Genomic DNA, 21,814 nt, shown 5'->3' on the forward strand with positions numbered 1-21,814 from the left:
GGCTTCTCATTTTACACTCAGAGACACAGGGCGGAAGTCTTCTTAGTCCCATTTCTGAGGCCCTTAACCTGCACCTTGGGCCGGCCCTGTGTGGCTGACATTTGAAGCTGGCATCCTCAGGCTGCTAATTCACTTTAAGACGTTCAGTCTCTCTTCTGTCCATTTTAATTCAAATTAAAGCAGACAACGCTGAAATTATTTTGGAGTGAAAGTGTTGCTGGTTTTGATGGAATAGCATTTGCAGGAGTGTGAGATGGTCACGCTCAGCTCCAGACCCCTCTCTGGGCAGCAGATGGCCGGCCCCAGGCCGTGCACACAGCCGTAAGATGCATTTCAGGGCTCAGTGCTTGGGTCAAGAGGGTCGGTTAGTAAGTCCATTTCAGATGTCATCTGCATGGTTGTCTGAACAAACACACACTACTCCAGCCTGGGAAGGACTGTTCTGGGGCACTCTCTTGGAGGACTCTGAGATTCACCCTGGGGGCAACGATGAAACAGAAGGGAGCTTTCTTCTTGGGGACCCATTGGAGTCCCATTGTATTGGAGCTTGTTGGCCTTCACGGTGCTCTCTGCAAGCCCATCTGTCCCACCAGCCGGGGAACTGCTTACTTGATGAAAAACTCCCAGGTAATTAATGCCATAGGTATATTCGGTTGATGTGCCCCAAGGCCTGGTTGGTTGCTGCCTGCTCTAAATCATAATACCATCTACACTAGCTGATTCTCTTCTTTAGTGGTCGGTATTTACCCACAGCTCAGTCCTTGAGACCACACTATGTACTTCTGGTTTGGCGAATATAACCTAAATTGAGATTCTTTGGATGGAAGGGAATTTGTAACCTTAAATTCTTCTGTCATAATTTGTACAGCCATGTAAAGACTTAAAAAGGCCCGAGGACAGGTCTGAGCCATGTACTAGCTGTAAAAATATCCCAAACTGTGTCCTCACACACTCTCTCCATCTTTTGTTTTCCTTTATTCCTGACTCTTTTGTACTCTTAACAAGCTGTCACTATTTTCCCCTTCTCTTTCTTTTCCACTGATCTTGGAGTCAGGTGACCTGATTTCTAGACCCACGTCATCTTTAAAAACTATGATTGTGGGTAAATCACTTAAACTTACAAGGATCTGTTTCCTTATTTGTGGGAACCGAGAATAATAATAATGGCCATACCTACATTACAAAGTGGTTAATGGATAAGATTGAGCGGAGTGATATATTGAAAAATCTTTTGAAAATGATTTAGCTTTATATCCATTTAAAGTGGTAATATTATTTCATTACCTAATCTGGGTTACATTAATTGTAGTTATAATAAATTGCTTTTGCATATAAAACAAAAAATAGATAACCTTTCTGATATAAAAGGGAAAGGAATAATGAGAGTTAACATTTATTCTTTACTGTGAAGAAACTGGGGCTTAGAAAGATTTAGCAACTTGTCCAAATGTATATTACATATAAATGACAGCTAGGATTGGTGCCCGAATGTGCTAGCTCCCCATTTTATGTGATTAATAGCTACTAGCATCTACTGAGTAGAAGGAAAGGTGCTTTTCAGGTTCTTTTGGACTTTTGATACTTTTTTCCCTGGTACATCATCTGACAGAGAGCTATTGTACACAGGTTTTTTTCTGTGATTTAGGCAGATAAGCTGTGAGTGTTAGTATTATCTGGTGGGAATTTTATAGCCTTTGTGTTAACAAAATATAAAAAGAATGTGTGGGACTTCCCTGGTGGCGCAGTGGTTGAGAGTCTGCCTGCCGATGCAGGGGACATGGGTTCGTGCCCCGGTCTGGGAATATCCCACATGCCACATGCCGCGGAGCAGCTGGGCCTGTGAGCCATGGCTGCTGAGCCTGCGCCTCCGGAGCCTCTGCTCTGCAGCGGGAGAGGGCACACGGTGAGAGGCCTGTGTACCGCAAAAAAAAAATGTATGAACTTCGGAGTCTGACTAGTTTCTGGTTGTATTACTCATCAAAGTTATAGTCTTGGGCAAGTTACTTTACTTCCTTCAAATTCAGTTTTCTTACCCTTAAAAATGAGGTTAAAAATTGCTACTTCATGAGTTGTTGGGAGAACTGAATGAGCTCATGCATGCTGAGTACTTAAGAAAGGACGTAATAGGTCACTCAACAAATATTCGTGATCTCTTTTTCTTTGGCAAAGTATTTCCTCCTTGTGAAGTTCCAGTTGATCTGTCAGTATCATACTTTATATGAATTCAACTTCATTTTCCACTTAAAGCTATGATAAAAATTATAATAATATTTAAACATGAGGATAGCAAACATTTCTTGGATATTTATTATGTGTCAGGCACTGAAATAAGTGTTTTGCCAGTTTTATCTCATAGAATTGTCACAGTAACTCTCTGATTAGGCACCTTATTTTCTACATTTTGGGACTTGAATCAAGGAGAGGCTGGGGAGTTGAGATTTGAATCCTGGCAGGCTGACTCTAGAGCCCGTTCTCTTAGGCGCTGTGGATTGTGAGACTTCTGTGGATGAAAGAAGAAAACTGCGCTTTTGGCTGTTTCTGAGACCAAGAGTTATTTTGTTTCTGAGGAGAAGAAATAGCCTAGACTTAAAAGTTAATTAAGGTAGATGCATGAGAGGGGAGCATACCTTTAAGACCAAGGCATTTAGCCAGAATTCTACATCATTTTTATATTTCTCATTGTATCTTCAATTCTGTATCTGAGAGGTGTACAGTCAGATCTTAGATCAACCCTTGGAGCACTCCCTTCCTCTGGAATGTTGATCCTTGCTTTCCTCTGAACTCCACAGGGTCATTTGCTCAAGACATTTGACTTCAGAGAACCCCGGGAATAAGAGGCATTCTATGGGACTATTTAGTGCATTTAAAAAACTTTTGGAAAAGACCATCCATTTCAGATGGATGGAAATCTTATTTCAAGATGTCCAGAGAACCGTACTGCCCATGTAACCCACTGCTTTAGTGCATTTGCCATAAAAGACTAAACAAATAAATCAGTAATCTGAATTCCTTATGTTGTAGCTGAAGTTGTTTTCCTTGGGGGGAACTGGGGTCGGTTGATCATTTTCCATTTCTAATCAATGCCTGAAACTTTGATTTGTTTGTTCCCTAATTTTTACAGGAGTGGGTGGACAGTCCTGGTTATTTCTGCTCCACTTCTCTGCTCTTTTGAAACTCAGATAGAAGGAAATGACTACATGTCAATGACTTTTGGAATTCAAGTCTGATGGCAGGGAAAATTAAGTGGAAGCATCATTTTAGTCTCGGGACCTGATTGTCGATCTCTCACTCTCCTGTAATGGACTTTCTGACCTTGGGCAAGTCACTTCATCTCTCTGGTCCTGGTTTCCTCATCTGTGAGTGAGATATTAGGTCTAAATGATCTCAAAGGCTCCTTTTAGTTTTAAAGCTTTGGGTTTCTACATGGTAACCCTGCAAGAGTACATTTATGAAATCTTCTGCACTATGGCTAAAATATTGCTCATTTGTTACAGATTTTTTTTGATGCCTTCTGGTTTAAAGAAACTCCAGCTGCTCTTATGATCGCTTAAGAAGACTGCATGCTGTTCCCTTTCAATGCCAAGCCAGGCCCACTCAGAACCTCAGTTCTCAGTCCTCCATGGAGACCAGGTCCCAGCAGGAATGGCAGTGGAGGAAATTGGCACCCAGATGGTTCCTCCGCGTGAAGGTGTCTTGGGCTGCGGGCCGACTCGAGAACACCTGGTAACCAGGCTAGCCCTCTGTCAGTCACCCAGGGCAGGGCAGCATGGTGCGGATTCAGAGGAGGAAGCTTCTGGCATCTTGCCTGTGCGTCACAGCTACTGTCTTTCTGCTCGTCACACTCCAGGTACCAAGAATTTGGGTTGTGCAGTGTTGATTCCTGGGCCTTTGCCACCACCCCATTCTCTCCCAGTACTTTACTTTTTGCATCATCTCTCAGGATCAGGATTTTCTATGTAAAGCAAGGAAAATACTTTCTTTTTTAACAGACGAAACTGAGGTTCAGTGAGCGGATGTGTCAGGTTTAGTGAGTGGATGTGTCAGGTAGAAAGAAAATCAGTGGGTTAGGGGATCAGTTTGTGACTCTTGCAGGGTACTGGTTTTACAGTAACAGAAGGTAGAGTTCTGTCTGTCTTACTGGGTCAGAATTGGATGGCTTCCTCCAAGTCCTGATCCCTTCTGAAAGATACCATTCGTTTTTGTTTTGTTTTCTTATTTTGGCCCTGCTGTGTGGCTTGCAGGATCTTAGTTTTCTGACCAGGGATTGAACCCCTGCCCTCGGCAGCAAAAACACAGAGTCCTAAACACTGGACTGCCAGGAAACTCCCTTCTGTTTTTTTAAAAATAATTTTAATTAATTAATTAATTATTTTGGCTGTGTTGGGTCTTCGTTGCTATGTGCGGGTTTTTCTCTAGTTGCGGCGAGCGGGGGCTACTCTTCATTGTGGTGTACGGGCTTCTCATTGCGGTGGCTTCTCGCATTGCAGAGCACGGGCTCTAGGCGCACAGGCTTCAGTAGTTGCAGCACGCGGGCTCAGCAGTTGTGGTGCGCGGGCTCAGTAGTTGTGGTGCGCGGGCTTAGCTGCCCTGCAGCATCTGGGATCTTCCCGGACCAGGGATCGAACCCGTGTCCCCTGCATTGGAAGGTGGATTCTTAACCACTGCGCCACCAGGGAAGTCCCCGAAAGATGCCATTCTTGAAGAAGTAGTGACTATTCTGAGGACAAGCTAGTCGTTCTGCAGAACACACACATCTGCATTAATAGATTTGTCTGTAGTGGGGTGAGTGACCTGAAACGTTTCCTGAGTCCCCCCGTTTATTTCATTTAGTTGGTTATTCTCAACTTCATTTGCTGATTTCAAAGTAAAATAAAAGTTTCACAGTGATATTAAAAGTAGAAATACGAGTTGAGATATTTTAGCACCCACTCAAGGACCAGCTGTCCATTTCAAAATCCAAAAGGACTTTTAAAGATTATTTGTGGATGTGAGTATTTCAGACGTGGAGCTGATGGAGACAGAAGTGTTCTCTGGGCGTGTTATTCTGGAGGGCTTCCCTTCTCCTCGCTTAGGACTGAATGAGCTTATGCTTATAAAAGGACTTCGGCAGATAGTACTGCACTGTACTTCCACCACCTTCCACGGCCAGGTTGGGATTCTGGTCAGAGGAAACCCCTGGCTCTCTGCTTGTCTGTCTTGGAGGTGGGTATCCAGGACCTGCTTGAACTGGAGGGGCTGGAGTTTTCTGCTTTAGAAATCTCTCTCCTTAAAGCAATCCCTATTATTCGATGTTTTTTTTTTATTAAAAAAAATTTTTTAGGCCACGCCCTGTGGCGTGTAGGATCTTAGTTCCCCAACCAGGGAACAAACCCGTGCCCCCTGCATTGGGAGCGTGGGGTCTTAGCCACTGGACCGCCAGGGAGGTCCCAGTCCCTATTATTTGGATATGACCTTATACCTCACATAGTAGACTTTGATCAGAAATGTGGAGCAAAATTTGTTTTTGAAGTTATAAACATGGCTTTCTAAACGTGTTTCTTTCAAGTTCCTGGTTGTATATTTGCAGGGAAAGCTTGGGTGAAAAAGAGTGTTTGTAGCTACAAGTCAACTCCATTCCATCAAGGTACTGGGGAATAGCCACATTATTATGTTATCATAAAGAGGCTTAGAAAGCTATTGGCAAGGGTTTTTAGTTTTCAGTGATGGTCTTACTGTTCTAATGATGACTTTGGTGTCACAAGTAATCTGTGCTTTTTTTTATTTGTTTGTTTGTTTTTTGTGGTACGCGGGCCTCTCACTGTTGTGGCCTCTCCCGTTGCGGAGCACAGGCTCCGGACACGCAGGCTCAGCAGCCAAAGCCCACTGGCCCAGCCGTTCCACGGCATGTGGGATCTTCCCGGACCGGGGCACAAACCCATGTCCCCTGCATCGGCAGGCGGACTCTCAACCACTACGCCACCAGGGAAGCCCTGTGCTTTTTTTTTTAAAAAAAATAGTAGAATTCTTTCTCCCGTTTGGAATACTATGTGGCGTTTGCTGAGTGGCTCTTAATAGCTTTTTTGGCCTTGACTCCCTCAGAGAATCCAGTGAACCTTATAGACCCTCCCCAGGGAGTTACAGACTCTGTATCACCTCAGTGGGCGGGGCCCTCTTCTGACACTAAAGGTAGCAAATACATAAAGAAGGCACCACCACTGGCTGCTGAGAGTGGGGTCTGCGGGCCACACAGGTAGTGTCCTCTGTTGACAAGTGGGCCAGTTAATACATGAAAATATGCCTTCTTTTACCGGCTTTATTTATTGTATAGTGTGACTACTAATGTTTTGTTATATATGAAAGAGACCAGCCCCTACTTTATACTGCTCTAACATATTTTTGTAATGCCATGTCAGTATCAAACCTTAAAGTTTGATGAAAAGGCAGCGCTTTTGGAGAACTACTGCCCCTCTGATTTCACTCAGTCCACCCTGCCCTTCAGATTACTGTGATTGATGATGTAGCTCTCCAGGACCCAGACTCTCTTGAAATAAATTAAAAAACAAGGTTTTAAGTGAGAAGGAGCCCAGTACCTATGCCATCTCTATGCCATAGTGGATATTATTAGAAATATAAAATCCATGTTATGATTCCTTTAATTGTACTGAAAAGAAACCAATTGGCAATTTATAACTTATTTTCCCCAGAGTGTAATCCCCAGCAATAGCCAGAGAATAACCCTGACTCTCACAGGTTTCATTAAGAGACACAACCACTTCTGGATTCTATACTTGCCTATGAAATGGAGGAGAGATGTATCTGTTATGTGTTCAGTGGAATGAAGCATCCTTGTTGGTAGATATTTTGGAGGCTATGTCCCTACCCTAATCCCTGGAAACTGTGATATGTTACTTTACTTGGCAAAAGGGACTTTGTAAATAGATGGGATTATAGTGACACACCTTGAGGTGAGGAGATAACCCTGAATTATCTGTGCAGGCCCAGTGTAACCACATGAGTCCATAAAAGAGAAGACTTCCCTGGCTGTGTTCAGAGAGAGATACGATAACAGAAGGGTCAGAGATGTGCAACGTTGCTGGTTTTGAAGATGGAGGAAGGGGGCCATGAGCCAAGAACTGTGGGTGCCTCTAAAAGAAAAGCAAGAAAACGAATTCCCCACCAGAGTTTCCTGAAAAATGCCATAGCCCTGCCAACACCTTGATTTTAGCCCAGTGAGACCATTTCAGACTTCTGACCTCCAGAATCGTACGATAATAAATTTGCATCATTTTAAGTTGCTCAGTTTGTGATAATTTGTTATGGTAGCAATAGAAAACTAATAAGAAGCTAAATCATCAAGATGAATGGGAGATGTACAGAAGGAAATTAAACAGTCTGACACTGGTAATAATCGTCATCTCTTTTAGGTAGTGGTTGAGCTGGGAAAATTTGAAAGGAAGAAGTTTAAAAATTCTAATTTGAACGACGGACATACACAAATGGAAGAAGAGCCTATACATCTCCATCCATTCCTTAAGAGAGAAGGACTGACCCTGAATAGGAAAAAAACACTGGCAGCTGATAGCTACCCCATCATGCTCTGGTGGTCCCCACTGACTGGTGAAACTGGAAGGCTAGGCCAGTGCGGGGCAGACACTTGTTTCTTCACCATCAACCGGACCTACCTCCATCATCACAGGACCAAAGCCTTCCTCTTCTATGGTAAGTAGGGCTTTTGCCTTTCTCCCTTAGCTTGCTGACATCCTACTTCAATGCTGAGTTACTGCCTTTCTCCCAAGGAAGAGATGGTGGGCTCCCCTTGAAAGCACTTGGCACGCCCGATTTCCTCTGCACTTGCTCTGTGGAAGGCCAGAGCATTGAGCAAATACAATAAATCAGTGAGCTGGACCAACAGAGGGGTGGTTGGCTGGGCCACTTGGTATTTATGGGGGAGAAGACCTAGTTCTTTTCACCTTTTCACACTTGGGTGTTGTGCTTACTGAACTTGTTATTCAGGAATTGGCTATTGATTATACTGCTGATACCAATTCAGAATGTCATCTGTGATAATGGCCAGGAGATTTTGATGACCATAACAGATGTTTAATTGGACATAAGCTCAGCACAGTATGATTTCATTACTCAGAAATAAAAATAAAAAGATTGTTCAACATCAGCTTTCAAGAGCAAGTTGGTATTCATCACTTCCCGAGGCTGATTATATGTCATGCTGGCATTGAAGGGCAGCCAGACCCAGCCAGTTGGAGGTAGCAAGATGCCAACAGCTGTTAGAAATATGGAGCTCCTGGGTGCTGAGTGATAGGGGCACGGGGAATACAGATTAGCAAGCTCGACCAGAGATAGGCAAGGTTAATCACTAAAGTTAGGAAGTCAGTGAAAGGACATCTGCTTTAGAGTATGGTATGAATGTGTGTGTGTGTGTGTGTGTGTGTGTGTGTGTGTGTGTGTGTGTGTGTGTGTGTAGTGCTGGCTTTGGAGTGGCAGGACTGAGACTGGGCTGTAGGGCTGAGTCATCCTCAGTGATCTGCCCAGCAACAACTTAAGTAAAGCAGAAAATGGGCTCGGCAGGAATCAGGTGGTGTATGTGCCCCACAGTTGGTCAGGGCTGCAGAGCAATGGGCACTCATGCCTGGTAGAGGTGAGGAGGCAGGGAATTCCAGGCACTTACGCATCCAGATGTGGTGGAGTCCAGAGCCTCCAAAGGCCTGCAGGTGTCCCCATGCACTTGCTTTCCTCCTCTGCTCTTCGAGGGGAATCAGTGTAGGTCTGAGGAGTGAGGGCTGTTTGTACAGGGCCAGGCTGATGGCTGATTTTTTCTGAGGGGCAAACAACCATCTGAATAGTGTCAGATGCTTATTTTGAGCATCACTTGATTTCAGGTCCCACTGAAGGTATAATGTAACATATTGGATTGCATCCTGATACCTTTTTCTAAAATCCAAAGAAGTCTGAATTCTGAAACACATAAATCTCTGAGAGTTTGGATAAGGGACTATAATCCTCTAGGGGTGTTTTGAGATGAAGCAACATTAAATGTATGAGTTTAATTTCCCAAATTTTACCAGGAGCCCCTAGACATACTTCAGTTAGACACAAAAATATATAGATAATGTAATGGGTACTTACGTACTTACTACATAGCTTAAGAAATAAAATATTACAAGTAAAATTGAAAGCCTCTATGAGCCCCTCACTGACCCCATCCTGTTTCCTTCCTCCTACCTGGAGGGAATCATGATCCTGAAGTTGGTGTGTGTGTGTGTCTGTGTGTGTGTTTAAACAACATATAATATTTTTTGTATGTTTTAAAAATTATGTAAATAGTATGATATGTTAACTTTCTCTCTGTGTAACTTACTTTTTCTCTTACATGGTTTTTGAGGTTTGTTAATGTTGGATCCTTATAGCTCCAGTTCACCCATTTTACTGTTGTATAGAATTCCATTGCATTTATATATCACACTTCATTTAACCATTTTCCTATTGTTGGACATTTAGGTTGTTTTAAAAAAACTTTCTTATGACAAAAAACGCTACAGTAAACAATCCATGTACATGTGTGAGCTTTCACGAGGATTCATACCTAGCAGTGGAATTATTTGTTATGAATTTACATTTATGAATTTCCAGACCAATATCCAGAGTGGTTGTATCACAGTCACTATCTTTTAAACGTTTAAAACTTTTTTTTTTCCCACGTTGTACAAACCCTAAGATTCTCTTTACTCACTGGTCCATTTCTACAACAAATACATCCAAAACACTATATAATAAAATTATTTACAACATTTCCAAATGAGAAGATTCCTTTTGCCCCACTACTGCTATTCAGACACAGTACTTCCACAGCACCATACATTATTAGAAGATCTAAAAATGCTCACCCTGTACTCTAGGCTGCTTAGGAAATGTGAAAACTAATAACATAATCGCATTAGCTCCTCTCAATACCTGGCAACAGTATAGAAACCTTGAACTTCATCTTGCAACACCAAAAGGGTTCAACAACTCCGCTTTCCCCATTGCACTTTATGAAACAGGTTGCAGGGACCAGGAAAAGGACCACATTATTAAAATGGATTTTAAAAAGCCACAGCTCAAAACTGCTTTTTGTAAGCTTCACACACATTTACAAATATCAAGTCTTCGTCCAGCTTGTTTACTTGGATTTTCTTCACTCGGATTGCACTGCACTGGTTATGTCTTCAGTCGGGCTGAAGGCTGGAGCAGGCCAAGAGGATGGCTTATGATGTCCATTTTCCACACTTTCAGAAGCCACAGCTGGCTCTTCAGTTCGCGAGTTTCTTCGGCTTGGAGTTTTGGACCTTTCAGTTATCTCTTTAGGCTCACTGCTTTGTCTAGAGACCGTGGCAGCATTTGCTCAGAGTTCTGGTCTGGGAAGAGACCCCTGCAGTGCTGTGGCTGGAGTTTCCTTCGGGACTAAACTCTGAAGGGGCTGGTGGTCGCTTTGAAAATTCGGGCAGTTTAGGGCCTGAGTTGTCCAGGTTAATTCCCTGTTCTCTAGGCAATGGCTGCTCATCAGCCTCCTCCAGACCAGGTGGGCGAGTACCTGGGGTGTTCAGATCCTGCTGACTATTTTTCTTCTTCCAAGGGGGTTTCTTCTTCTTCAGTTTATTTGCATTGGTATTACTTTGCTTATTCTTTACCCCAAAATGGCCTGCAGAGATATCGCTCTGCAATAAGTTGACCAACAATGGGCTTGTTAGCGTGACCTCCTTACTGACCGGGAAGCCTCATTCTGACCACAGGACATCTGATTTCCATTGGGTGCTCCACTGAAAGGTGGGTTGAAAGGCATCCCATGGCCTGAGAAGTGGTTTCCCGAGGCACTGTTTCCCAGCATGGCCTGCACGTCGGCAGAGGGGGGACACCATGTTGCTTTGTTGCACGCTGACGTCAGGCATCATCTGAGACAAGCTGACATCATTATTTGCTGTAGTAGCAGGATTGCCGTGCTGCTGGGCCATATGTGGGCTGGGTCCTGGTGGCCTCAAGACCTGCCCCTGAGCCTGAGATGGACTGTAGCTCATGGGCCCTTGCTGGGGCCGCATCTGTCCTGACATCTGTCCCGTAAACTGCACCATGTTTCCTTGCATGTTTGGAGTTGGTCTCCTCGTTATCAGTGCTGGTCCCTACATGACATTAGATTGGTTCTGAGTGTTAAAACTGTTGCTTATTCCCCTGCATCTGATTGGTCATAATCTGCTCTATCATTGGGTCCTGTTGAAGCAAAACTTGCCCCTGAGGCCCCATCATCTGGTTATGTGGTACCCTCATTTATGGGCCCTGCTGGGGAAGCATCTGCTTGGGTGGGGTCATCCTCTGGGACGAGAGCCCAGGATTTTGGCTCTGAGGATCCACTGTCATCTGACCCTGCTGCATAATAAGCTGAGCCCTTGAAAGGATCATAGGGTTCTGAGGGTTCAAGGTACCTTGTTGCTGGGCCTTCTGGCCCTGGGAGGGCAAGATCTGCTGGTGCATGCTCATCACCTGAGATGGTGGGCCCTGCTGGGGCTGGCCTTGCATGTTGCCCAGGTTCACCTGAGGAACCCCAGAACTACCAGTCTGTTGGCTGTTCGTGTTGCCATGAATTGCCCTGAGGCTGGGCTGCATCATATTTGGTGGCCCATGGGACACCTGCATCTGGTTTTGAGGAGGACCAGCTCCTTGACCACCTGCATGCTGGACATTTTGATTTGCTTGAAGCTGAGGGGCTCCTGAATTTCCAGGAGTAGTTGCTGTGGTCGAAGGCACCTGACCTTGCATAAAGTTTGGATTGGCCTGTCCTGTTGCGAAGCCAGGTGGGAGGCGTTTAGGCATTCCTGGACCACCTGCCATGGGAAAGCCCACCTCCATCCTAACTGAATTTCCAGCTCCCATGGGTCCATTCATTCTCACATTTCGGCTTTGGTTCTGAGCCAAAGCCAGGTTGATAGCACCTTCCCCTTCAGTCTGAACGGAGAGAATTCCCAGGTCCCGAAGCTGCTGGTTGTTTGCTCTGAGCCAGGATCCGTAGCCGCTCCGCTGCTTCCCGGGAGATGTTGAATGTCACGTGCACACTGTTCCAGGCCTCTACCTCTGTACCTTTAGCTTGCTGGATTCCATGTGTAACAAATCGGGTACTTTCTTCAATATTGTGTCCAATTTCCATTTGAAGTCTTTATCATCTGTATTTCCTTTGAAGGCCACAAAGATTGTGGAATCCTCCAAAATACTATCACTTTTTGAGTCATCACCTTCTAGTCCAGAGTCAAAGTCCATCTCTGAGTCCTCCACTGTTGATGAACACAAGGGAGTATAGATGTCTTCTAAGTTTGGAAGGTCATCCATAACCATGGTGAATATTATTCCAGAAGCATATGCCAAGTGGACAATAAAAAAACCAAAATGTCTTTCTTAATTTTTATCATTTATCCAGGTCATCTTCTAAGTCCAAACAAGCTGGCATTTTTAGGGCCTGTATTTTAAGGTAGCAGCCAAATAAAAATTCTGAGTGCTGCCCCAGCCCTCCTGGGCGGGCCTCTTAGCACCGGCCCGGGCCGAGCGTCCCTGCGGCCCTCCGTGTATCCCTCCGTCCGTCCTCACGTGCACCTGTCTGTCCGGCCAGTCTGGCCATCGGCTCCCAGCCGCGAGCAGCCCGACCAGGCTGGGCCTCAAGGACCCAGCGGAGAGGGGGATGGGCTGGACCGGGCCGGGGCTAAACATTTAAAACTTTTTAACATGTTATACATGCACATAGAGCTCCTGTGTTTTCAAGTAACACTTTGATTGTGACTTCTTGGTTTTTCACTTTTAGGCATTATATATTGATTCTTACTACGGAAGATGAGTATTTAACTCTCCTCCCTCCCCCTTGCTCCTCCCACTCATTTCTCAGCCCCATATTCTTCCCCAGAAGTTATATCATCATCATTTTAGATAGATTAGCATCTAGTTTTTACATCATCATGTAGTCACAGTGAGCCATGATTTAAGATACTAAGATTTATTTTCGTGTACAAATTGTTTTCCCTGTAGTGGCACCAGATATTCTTTTTTTTTTTAAATTTATTTATTTAATTAATTATTTTTTGGCTGCGTTGGGTCTTCATTGCTGTGTGTAGGCTTTCTCTAGTTGTGGCGAGTGGGGGCTACTCTCTTCGTCGTGGTGCGCAGGCTTCTCATTGTGGTGGCTTCTCTTGTTGCAGAGCACGGACTCTAGGTGCACAGGCTTCAGTAGTTGTGGCTCGCGGACTCAATAGTCGTGGCTCGCAGGCTCTAGAGCGCAGGCTCAGTAGTTGTGGTGCACGGGCTTTGTTGCTCCGTGGCATGTGGGATCTTTACGGACCAGGGCTCAAACCCATGTCCCCTGCATTGGCAGACAGATTATTAACCACTGCGCCACCAGGGAAGCCCCCAGATATTCTTAAAGAAATGTCTCCCAGAGATTCCTGACATGTGCAGTTAGAGCTGTCATCCTTTCTGCCTGGTGCCCAGGTGCTGTCCTGGCTGCCCATCAGTCTGGGGATTCCTTGTACTTCGCTTGTGTGTTGGATTTTCTGTTTCTCTTATGCCTTATCTTCCTCTGTCTTGGTTTGTGTCTTCTTCTTTTTCTTTTTTTGGCTATGCGGGATCTTAGTTCCCTGACCCGGGGTAGAACCCACGCCCCCTGCAGTGGAAGTGCAGAGTCTTAACGACTGGACCACCAAGGAAGTCCCGGTTTGTGTCTTTATTTCAGTGTGTCCTGAGAAAGGTTCACGGAAGGTAAGTTTTCAGAAACTTTGTATGTGCGAACATGTGCTTATTTTACCTTTACTTTCACTGATGGTTTGGCTCAGCATAGAATTCTAAGTTGGAAATTCTTTTCTTTCTGAATTTTTAAGACATTTTCCCACTGTATTCTAGCTTCCAGTGTTATTGCTGAGGAATTCTGAGCTATTTTGATTTCCTGTCCTTTGTGTGTGGTGTACTTTTTTGTTCCCTTCTCCCTTCTGCGGAGAACCTTCGCTTTTTCACCAGTTTGGAAATTCAGTAATGATTGCTTTCGTGTTTGTCTCTTTCCTTCCACTGAGATGCGCACTCAAATATCTGGTTGCCGGGAAGCCTACAAAGCAGTATTTACGTAGTGAGTTTTTTGGACTCACAGACTTGCAGAGCATGCACTTAATTTTATCTGCACACTTAAGACCCGATTCTTCTCTCAGGGATGGACTTGCCTCCAACCAAACTCCCAGGAGACTGATGTGTCAACCAGGATGCTTCTGGTTTGCTTTTCATATCTCGGATTTTGTCACTGTCCAGCTCCCAAAACTGTCAGTGACTCCACTGAGAACTGAATATATGCCATTTTTATTGCCCTGCCACTGAAGGCTCTGTGTAAAGACTCAGGCCTGCCTTCTGAGCTCAACTCCTGTGATTATATCAGCTAAACTTACGTTCAAAAATCAAACTGGAATAGTCAGCATTTTAGGCATATGCCACAGATGTTCCTGACTTAGCACCATTGTTCATTCAATTTCTATGTCCTGGAGTGTTTTTTTAATTTGTCCTGTCAAAATAATCTACTGAACGCTACCGTTTGTTTGGCAGTGTGGAGGAATAATACAGTTTTTGATGTCAAATAGTATAATCTTGAGACACAGATATTACCAAACTGTCATGCAGTGCTGAAGGGTGTATATACCATAAGAGAACTGTCGACAAGTTTTGTGGGATTTCAGAGAAGGGAGAGAGCACACATGATTGGAGGGGTCAGGAAAGGCTTCATAAGATCTCCTTCATAAAATAGGGGAAATCTGAAGTAGGCCTTGAAGGATAATGGAATTGGATTATGTTGGGATTGGAGGACATTTCAGTATGAAGAACAGCATGAATGGGGGCATGGAGGTAGAAAATTACGGGTAATATCTGAGGTTGCAGCAAGGAGATTGGTTGGCTACAGCATGATTTTATGTAAGAGAGAGACTAAGATCGAAGGATACATTGGAACCAGAGCATGGAGAATCTTGAACTTTGGCTTAAGATTTTGCATCAAATTAGAGGATGGTGTGAGGGAGCAAGTGAAAGTTGAATGGCCTTTTAAAAACCAACTCAAATATAACACCTATGAATGCTTTCTGATTCCCTTCCATTGGATGTAGCCTCTCTTGTCTAAATGTTCAGAGGCATTTTATATCTCTTTTATGTCATTTAATTGAGCATCTATTAATACAATATGCCAGGCACAATGCCAATGATGAGGAATGAAGAAGATAAATAAGGTAACTATGGCATTTGGTTTTGTCCTATATCATCTTCTCTTCCATATTAGAGTGCAAAGTTCTTGATGACAGGGCAACACTTCACCTTTGTACTTCCCCTCTCCCCTATAACGAGCATTGTGCCTTGTACATGCTAGGCACTCAGGAAATAGTCACAGATACGTAGAGCCCTAAAGGACCTGGGAGTCTAACCTTCTCTTTGTCGAGGCGAGGAGTCTGAGGCTCAGGAAGGTTAAGGATGTGCCCCCGATTACACAGGGGTTAGCGGCAGAGCTGGACAGAGAACCAAGATGCACTGACACCTGATCCTGTGCTCCTCCTCCGCAACTGTATTTGAATGTACACTCCTGACTATAATAAAACCTGGATATTTGGATTTTGGAATTGCTTACAGTGTATGGTTTGTAGCAAACCAAATTAGAAATTCAGTTCTTTAATAAGGTCTATTGAGCGAAATAGAGTGAATACAATACACTTTTCTGTCTGAGGGTTCCATATTCTAGTTAAGTAGGTCACTTACAACTGCAAATGGTACTCTGGTACAGCAGGATTGAAAAAGGAAAGGCAGGAAAATGATTCAGGTGTCAAAGGCTGACCTAATTAACAGGAATGGAAACTCAAAGGATTATGTGACCTTGAGGCTTCTGTGAACCAGAATTTATTTTTTTTAGATTTTATTGAAGTATAGTGGATTTACAACATTGTGTTATTTTCTTCTGTACAGCAAAGTGACTCAGTTATATATATATTCTTTTCATATTCTTTTCCGTTATGGTTTGTTACAGGCTATTGAACATAGTTTCCTGTGCTATAGAGTAGTACCTTGTTGTTTATCCAGAACCAGGAATATTTTTGACTTTGTTTGCTTCCTTTATAGCTTCCTTTCTCTTTTTTCTTTCTAGAGATGATTCATTTACTTAATAGAAACACATTTCTGGAAGTAATAGTTAAAGACTTTCACGGTGAAATACAGTGAATTCTGTGTCTGGTTTGAGTCATTTGAGATACGAGGCTTCAGCTACATCAGCAATTCTCTGAAACAAAAATTAAGCAGTCACAAGTGAATAATTTTTTTAAAAACAAAAGTCCTTAGAGTTAGAGAATGTAGTCTTAGAAACCATCACTGTAGTGATTTCAAAACACAACTCTGCATTTTAAAACAGTTCTCTTGAAACCTGTCTGTCATGAGAGAGGGGTTGGAGTGCCTTTGATGAGAATGAGGGTAGTTAGGGTCGGGAACTGCTTTTGTTTTGGGTGAGTTCCTAAATAGAACTTTTAGTAAATACAGGTACATGGACAGAAAGAGAAAAGTAGGCTACTGAAATGTTTAACTTCTCCGGAAAGTGGATATTAGCACGCCTTGTTGAAGTCTGGAGGTTACACACAGGAAGAATGTGGGACTGGTCTTCCTCAAAGGAAGACTACAATCCATCTCTCCAGGACTGGATCCTGAGTGGTCGGTGGGGCCCCCGGACCTTCATTCCAGGTGCAGGCTTCTTGTTCCCCCCATCCATGGATTTCAAAATATTTGTATCTATTCTTTTTCATATTCTTTTCCATTATGGTGTATTACAGGATATTGAATATAATAGTTCCCTGTGCTAGACAGTGGGACCTTGTTGTTTATGTATTTTGTATGTAGTAGTGTGTATCTGCTAATCTCAAACTTCTAATTTATCCCTCCCCCAACCCCTTCCCCTTTGGTAATCATAAGTTTGTTTCTGTGTCTGTGAGTCTGTTTCTGTTTTGTAAATAAGTTCATTTGTATCATATTTCAGATTCCACATATAAGTGATATCATATGATATTTTTCTTTTTCTGACCTTACTTCACTTATCGATAGTATGATAATCTCTAGGTCCATCCGTGTTTTGCTGCAAATGGCATTTAATGGCTGAGTAGTATTCCACTGTATATATGTACCACCTCTTCCTTATCCATTCCTCTGTAGATGGACATTCAGGTTCTTTCCATGACGTGGCTATTGTAAATAGTGCTGCTGTGAACATTGGGGTGCAGGTATCTTTTTGAATTAGAGTTTTCTCTGGATATATGCCCAGGAGTGGGATTGCAGGATCATATGGTAGCTCTATTTTTAGTTTTTTAAGGAACCTCCATACTGTTTTCCACAGTGGCTGCACCAATTTACATTCCCACCCACAGTGTAGGAGGGTTCCCTTTTCTCCACACCCTCTCCAGCATTTATTATTTGTAGACTTTTTAATGATGGCCATTCTCACCGGTGTGAGGTGGTACCTCATTGTAGTTTTGATTTGCATTTCTCTAATAATTAGCGAAGTTGAGCATCTTTTCATGTGCCTGTTGGCCATCTTTATGTCTTCTTTGGAGAAATGTCTATTTAGGTCTTTTGCCCATTTTTTGATTGGGTTGTTTGTTTTTTTGTTACTGAGTTGTATGAGCTGTTTGTATGTTTTGGAAATTAAGCCCTTGTCAGTCACATCACTTGCAAATATTTTCTCCCATTCCATAGGTTGTCTTTTCGTTTTGCGTATGGTTTCCTTTGCTGTGCAAAAGCTTATAAGTTTGGTTAGGTCCCATTTGTTTATTTTTGCTTTTATTTCTATTGCCTTGGGAGATTGACCTAAGAAAACATTGCTACGATTTATGTCAGAGAATGTTTTGCCTATGTTCTCTTCTAGGAGTTTTATGGTGTCATGTCTTATATTTAAGTCTTTAAGCCACTTTGAGTTTATTTTTGTAAACACACATTCTTTATTTATGTTTCTTACTGTCCCTTTAAGACCTCACTCAGGGGGTTAATTTTCACCGTCCTCTAACTGGAAGCTTTGGCTGAGCCCCGGCTTTTGTGCTCATTCTCAGGGAATGGACAGTTTTATGGTCACTTTAAGTTGCAAACACACTTTCAAGCTTAGTAAATGGAGCGTTCAGCCACATGCCATGCCTAGGGTTACATATTTTTGCATCCCCAGCTTGGACCTCTCTCACGCCACTGCAGGCCTGCGGTCCTTCTTCTGCAGTACAGGTCTTTCCTCTTTCTACACTCTGCTTGCCTCCTTCTTCCTCCCTCATCTGCTGCTTTCTGGAGACTAGCAGAGTTGCTGTGAGGAAAGGGAGGAGAATTAAGGAGGCTGGACATTTCTTAGTTGGCCCGTGTGGCTTTATGTCCTGTGAACTCAGCAGATGGTTCGATCTGATGGCCTTGAGTGGGTCTGGTGGATGATTAAAGTGTACTTTTTCTATTTTGGGGCATTTTCATGGCATTTGGAGTTTCCCTGATGGAACCCTGGCTTTTCCAGTGTCCTTTCCCAGTGAGCCGCCTCTCTGTTCCAGATAGTCACGTGGGACAGCTTTCCCAACACATCCAGCTTCTTTCTGCTGAGCTCTCTATGTCTGCCTAGGGCTCTTTGTATTAGGAGGACCCAAGACTCCCCACTCTGTCTCACCCCTTTCTGTATTCTTGACCTTGCTGAGGAATTCAGGAGTCGTAGGACAAGCTCTCCTTCATTCCTTCTGTGAATTCTGCAAGTGGGGGCTTCTGTCTCACAATTACTTTGAATCTTGATATCTGTCCTGTCAGTTGCATCCCAACATTCAGTGATACAACGTCTCTGCAGAGTCACAGTTTGCCAGGTCCCTTGCCACGTGTTGGAGAAGCACAGAAAACAAACAAGTACAGTTTGGTAAGATTGTATCACAGTTGATACGGTAGCAACCTTGATAGACTTCCTTATACGGATGCCCCTGGTCATCTTGACTGTACTGAGTGTCCCTGACACTTCATGAGTGACACATCTGTGAACTGTTCTCAGGGTAATTTCTGCCAGTCTCACCCATTATGAGTTGATTCTTACTAGTACTTTTTTTCTGGAGGTTGACTTTCCTGGGCCCTGTGCATTGAATGCAGATAGTAGGTAATTGCTTTTGCCAGGTTAAGACTTACTTGGGAGATGGCAAGAAAATGGACTTACTTGAACTGTGTGGACAGCAACAAAGTTGAACGTGAAAAAGAAGGTCATAACTAAGTGATAGATCACATATGATATACAATAAATGTATAGAGATGTAAATGTGTATTTATCTATCTATCTACATATATACATCTTTGCTGTAATCAAACCCCTTACTTTAAATAAGAGGTACAAACTGCTATGTATAAAATAAGCTACAAGGCTATATTGTACGGCACAGAGAATATAGCCAATATTTTATAATAACTACAAATGGAATATAATCTACAAATTTGTGGATCACTATGTTGTATACCAACTATATCTCAATTTAAAAATTGCAAAAAAATAGCCTTTATTTCTGTTTAAGCAAATAATTATCGCATAATACTTTACAGAAGGTAAAGCCATTCTCAGAGCTCTGCTCAGACTCCGCAGTGACTGCCCATCGCGTTAAAATTCCAGGTCCTCAGCGTGGCCTCCGACTCTGCAGGCTGTGCCCCACTCCCGGTCTGTCTCTTACTCTTGGTCTGTCTCCCTGGCTCACTTCTCTCTCCTCCGGGCTGCTTGCTGTCCCTCAAACAGGGAAAGCCTGTTCTAGCCTCAGAACCTTTCGTTTGTTCTTCCTCCTCCTGGAATGCGCTGCCCCGGGTTATTCCTCCCCACCGATTGAGTCTCTGCAGGAGTGATGTTTTCTCAGAGAGACCTGTTTCCTCACCTTCTTTCCAAAATAGGGCTCTCCTCCCACATGACTCTCTGATGGCGTGGACCCTTGCCCGGCTTTATTTCTTTTCATAGCACTTAATACCCCCCCCCACCAGAAGTTCTCTTACTATTTTGGGACCGGTTACCTGTTGTGCCCCATGTTGGAATCTAAGTCAGGAGAACGGCGACTTCGTTGGGTTCACTGCTGTTACCACACTGCTTGGAACAGTGCCTGACACGTAGCCAGGCTTCAGGCGACGTTGTCGAATGGATGACTCAGTAAGTGAAGCCGGCCTTGATCCTCACATGGAATCGGGGAGGAAATGAGAACATTGGTATTATCATCTTCACTGGGTCTTAAGATGTTATATAATTTACCCAGGTTGTGCCTGGCATTCTTCTTGAATGAGTGCATTAGACCCTATGATTAAAACTCTGGTTTATTTAAATTACATTTTATCAAATTTATTTGTGTACCTAGTTGAATTAAACACTCTGGTACAAGGCTTATTTCAAAGAAACAGCAGAATCTACCCTCCTTTTCCAGTCCCTGGAAGCAATCACTTTCTGCTCTTTCAGCTCTCTGTTTTCTTAATAACATGCTTATATTTTTACTTCCTAATTTTGCAATTTTGTAATTTGTAATTTGAGGCATTATCCATTGACTTCCCTTAAGGGAACATGGGGATTTCAGTTAGATTGTTATTCAGCGTTTACGTTATTATAACTCACATAATTGCAATTCACAGCTCAGCTATGTAGTATGATTACCCTTCGTGTCAGTATTTTTAGGCGTTTTCTCTTGGGCTGGTCACATTTCCCAGAGAGGATCCTTTCAGTTCTCTACCTGGAGGGTACAACAGGGGTGGTCATCTTCTGGGAGCTTCTTACTGCTCAGCTCAGTCTGTAAACTATCACTTAATTCTTTTTTCAGTGTGATGCCCCTGACCTCAACTAGACCGTGTACCCCCTGCCCGAAGACCCTTTCTTTTGAACTCCTGAGAGTAGAAACCTCCAGGACTCTTTCAGGGTGGGGAAGGGACAGTTGCTCAGTTGCACAGAATAAAGGGATATGGGCTTTTAACTGTCCCTTAAGGTGACTTTTAAACAGTCCTCTATGCTTAGTCCCATATTCACCTCTACTTTTGGATTGTTGACTTAAAGAAAAACACACACATAAGAGCTGTGAGTTTAAGTTGTATTCAGGGTCTTACTGGGGACTATAATGCAGGAGACAGCCTCTCAGCTAGCTCTGAGGAAACTGCTCCAAAGAGGTCAGAGAGGAGCCAGTTATACGTGATTTTTGGCTGGGGGTATGCGTGGTCCAGCACACGTCTTGGTGGAAGATTACTGCTAGTCACGAGGAACGGATATCTCAAGTTAATGATTTTAGTGCTTGTCGATGTATGGAAAGACGGAGGAATCTGGTGCATTGAAATTCTTCCTAAGATACGCATCTAACTATCCAAGGACCTGCTTGTCCAAAGCACAGAGCGTCCTGTTATCATCTTACTTTCCTTTCAGAATGTTCTGTCTGTCAGCAACTGCAGTGGGTTATGACTTAATCCTTCTAGAACTGGGTGGTGAGCAACTCTCTTTGTTTACAAGCTGCACCTAATGCTGTCAAATTCTTGAACATTCTGTGGGCTTATGGGTAAATTAGGTGGCTCATTGGCCTTCCCCTGCGGACTTTAGATTAATCCTTCTGGAGTCTAAGTGACTCTCTTCACGCTGCTTTCCATCATGATTGCTATTTAATTATCTCTCTTTGCCTCTTTGAGATTATGCCCTAAAAAAAAACCTCTTGACTATTATTTTTATCTTTTTTAATTATTAAAATTTTTTTATTGTTGTCTCTAACTCCGAACCAAGGTTTATTCATGATTGTCTGGCAAAAAGAGAGCCAAGAAAGTACGAATGAAC

General features: G+C 43.3%; 1 protein-coding gene and 1 pseudogene across 14 annotated transcripts in view; one reads left to right on the forward strand and one right to left on the reverse strand.

The window, feature by feature from the left end:
• FUT10 (fucosyltransferase 10) overlaps window positions 1-21,814 on the forward strand; it is a 238,557-nt gene that overhangs the window by 18,195 nt on the left and 198,548 nt on the right. For 9 of the 14 annotated variants that reach the window (XR_010939501.1, XR_010939502.1, XR_010939504.1 and 6 more), the window contains exons 1-2: window positions 3,633-3,847; window positions 7,404-7,698. Coding sequence is in view for 8 of the 14 variants with exons in the window: in XM_067721549.1 (XP_067577650.1) it covers window positions 3,767-3,847; window positions 7,404-7,698 (376 nt within the window). In the remaining 6 variants the exon portion in view is untranslated. Of the gene's footprint in view, window positions 1-3,494; window positions 3,848-6,975; window positions 7,699-21,814 lie in introns of those variants that run through there. The other 5 variants (XM_067721552.1, XM_067721551.1, XM_067721556.1 and 2 more) reach the window with 3 other exon arrangements.
• On the reverse strand, window positions 10,157-12,354 carry LOC137216182 (nuclear receptor coactivator 6 pseudogene; annotated as a pseudogene).

The sequence above is a fragment of the Pseudorca crassidens genome, chromosome 21 (genome assembly GCF_039906515.1).
Source record: "Pseudorca crassidens isolate mPseCra1 chromosome 21, mPseCra1.hap1, whole genome shotgun sequence".
Lineage (NCBI taxonomy): Eukaryota > Metazoa > Chordata > Mammalia > Artiodactyla > Delphinidae > Pseudorca > Pseudorca crassidens.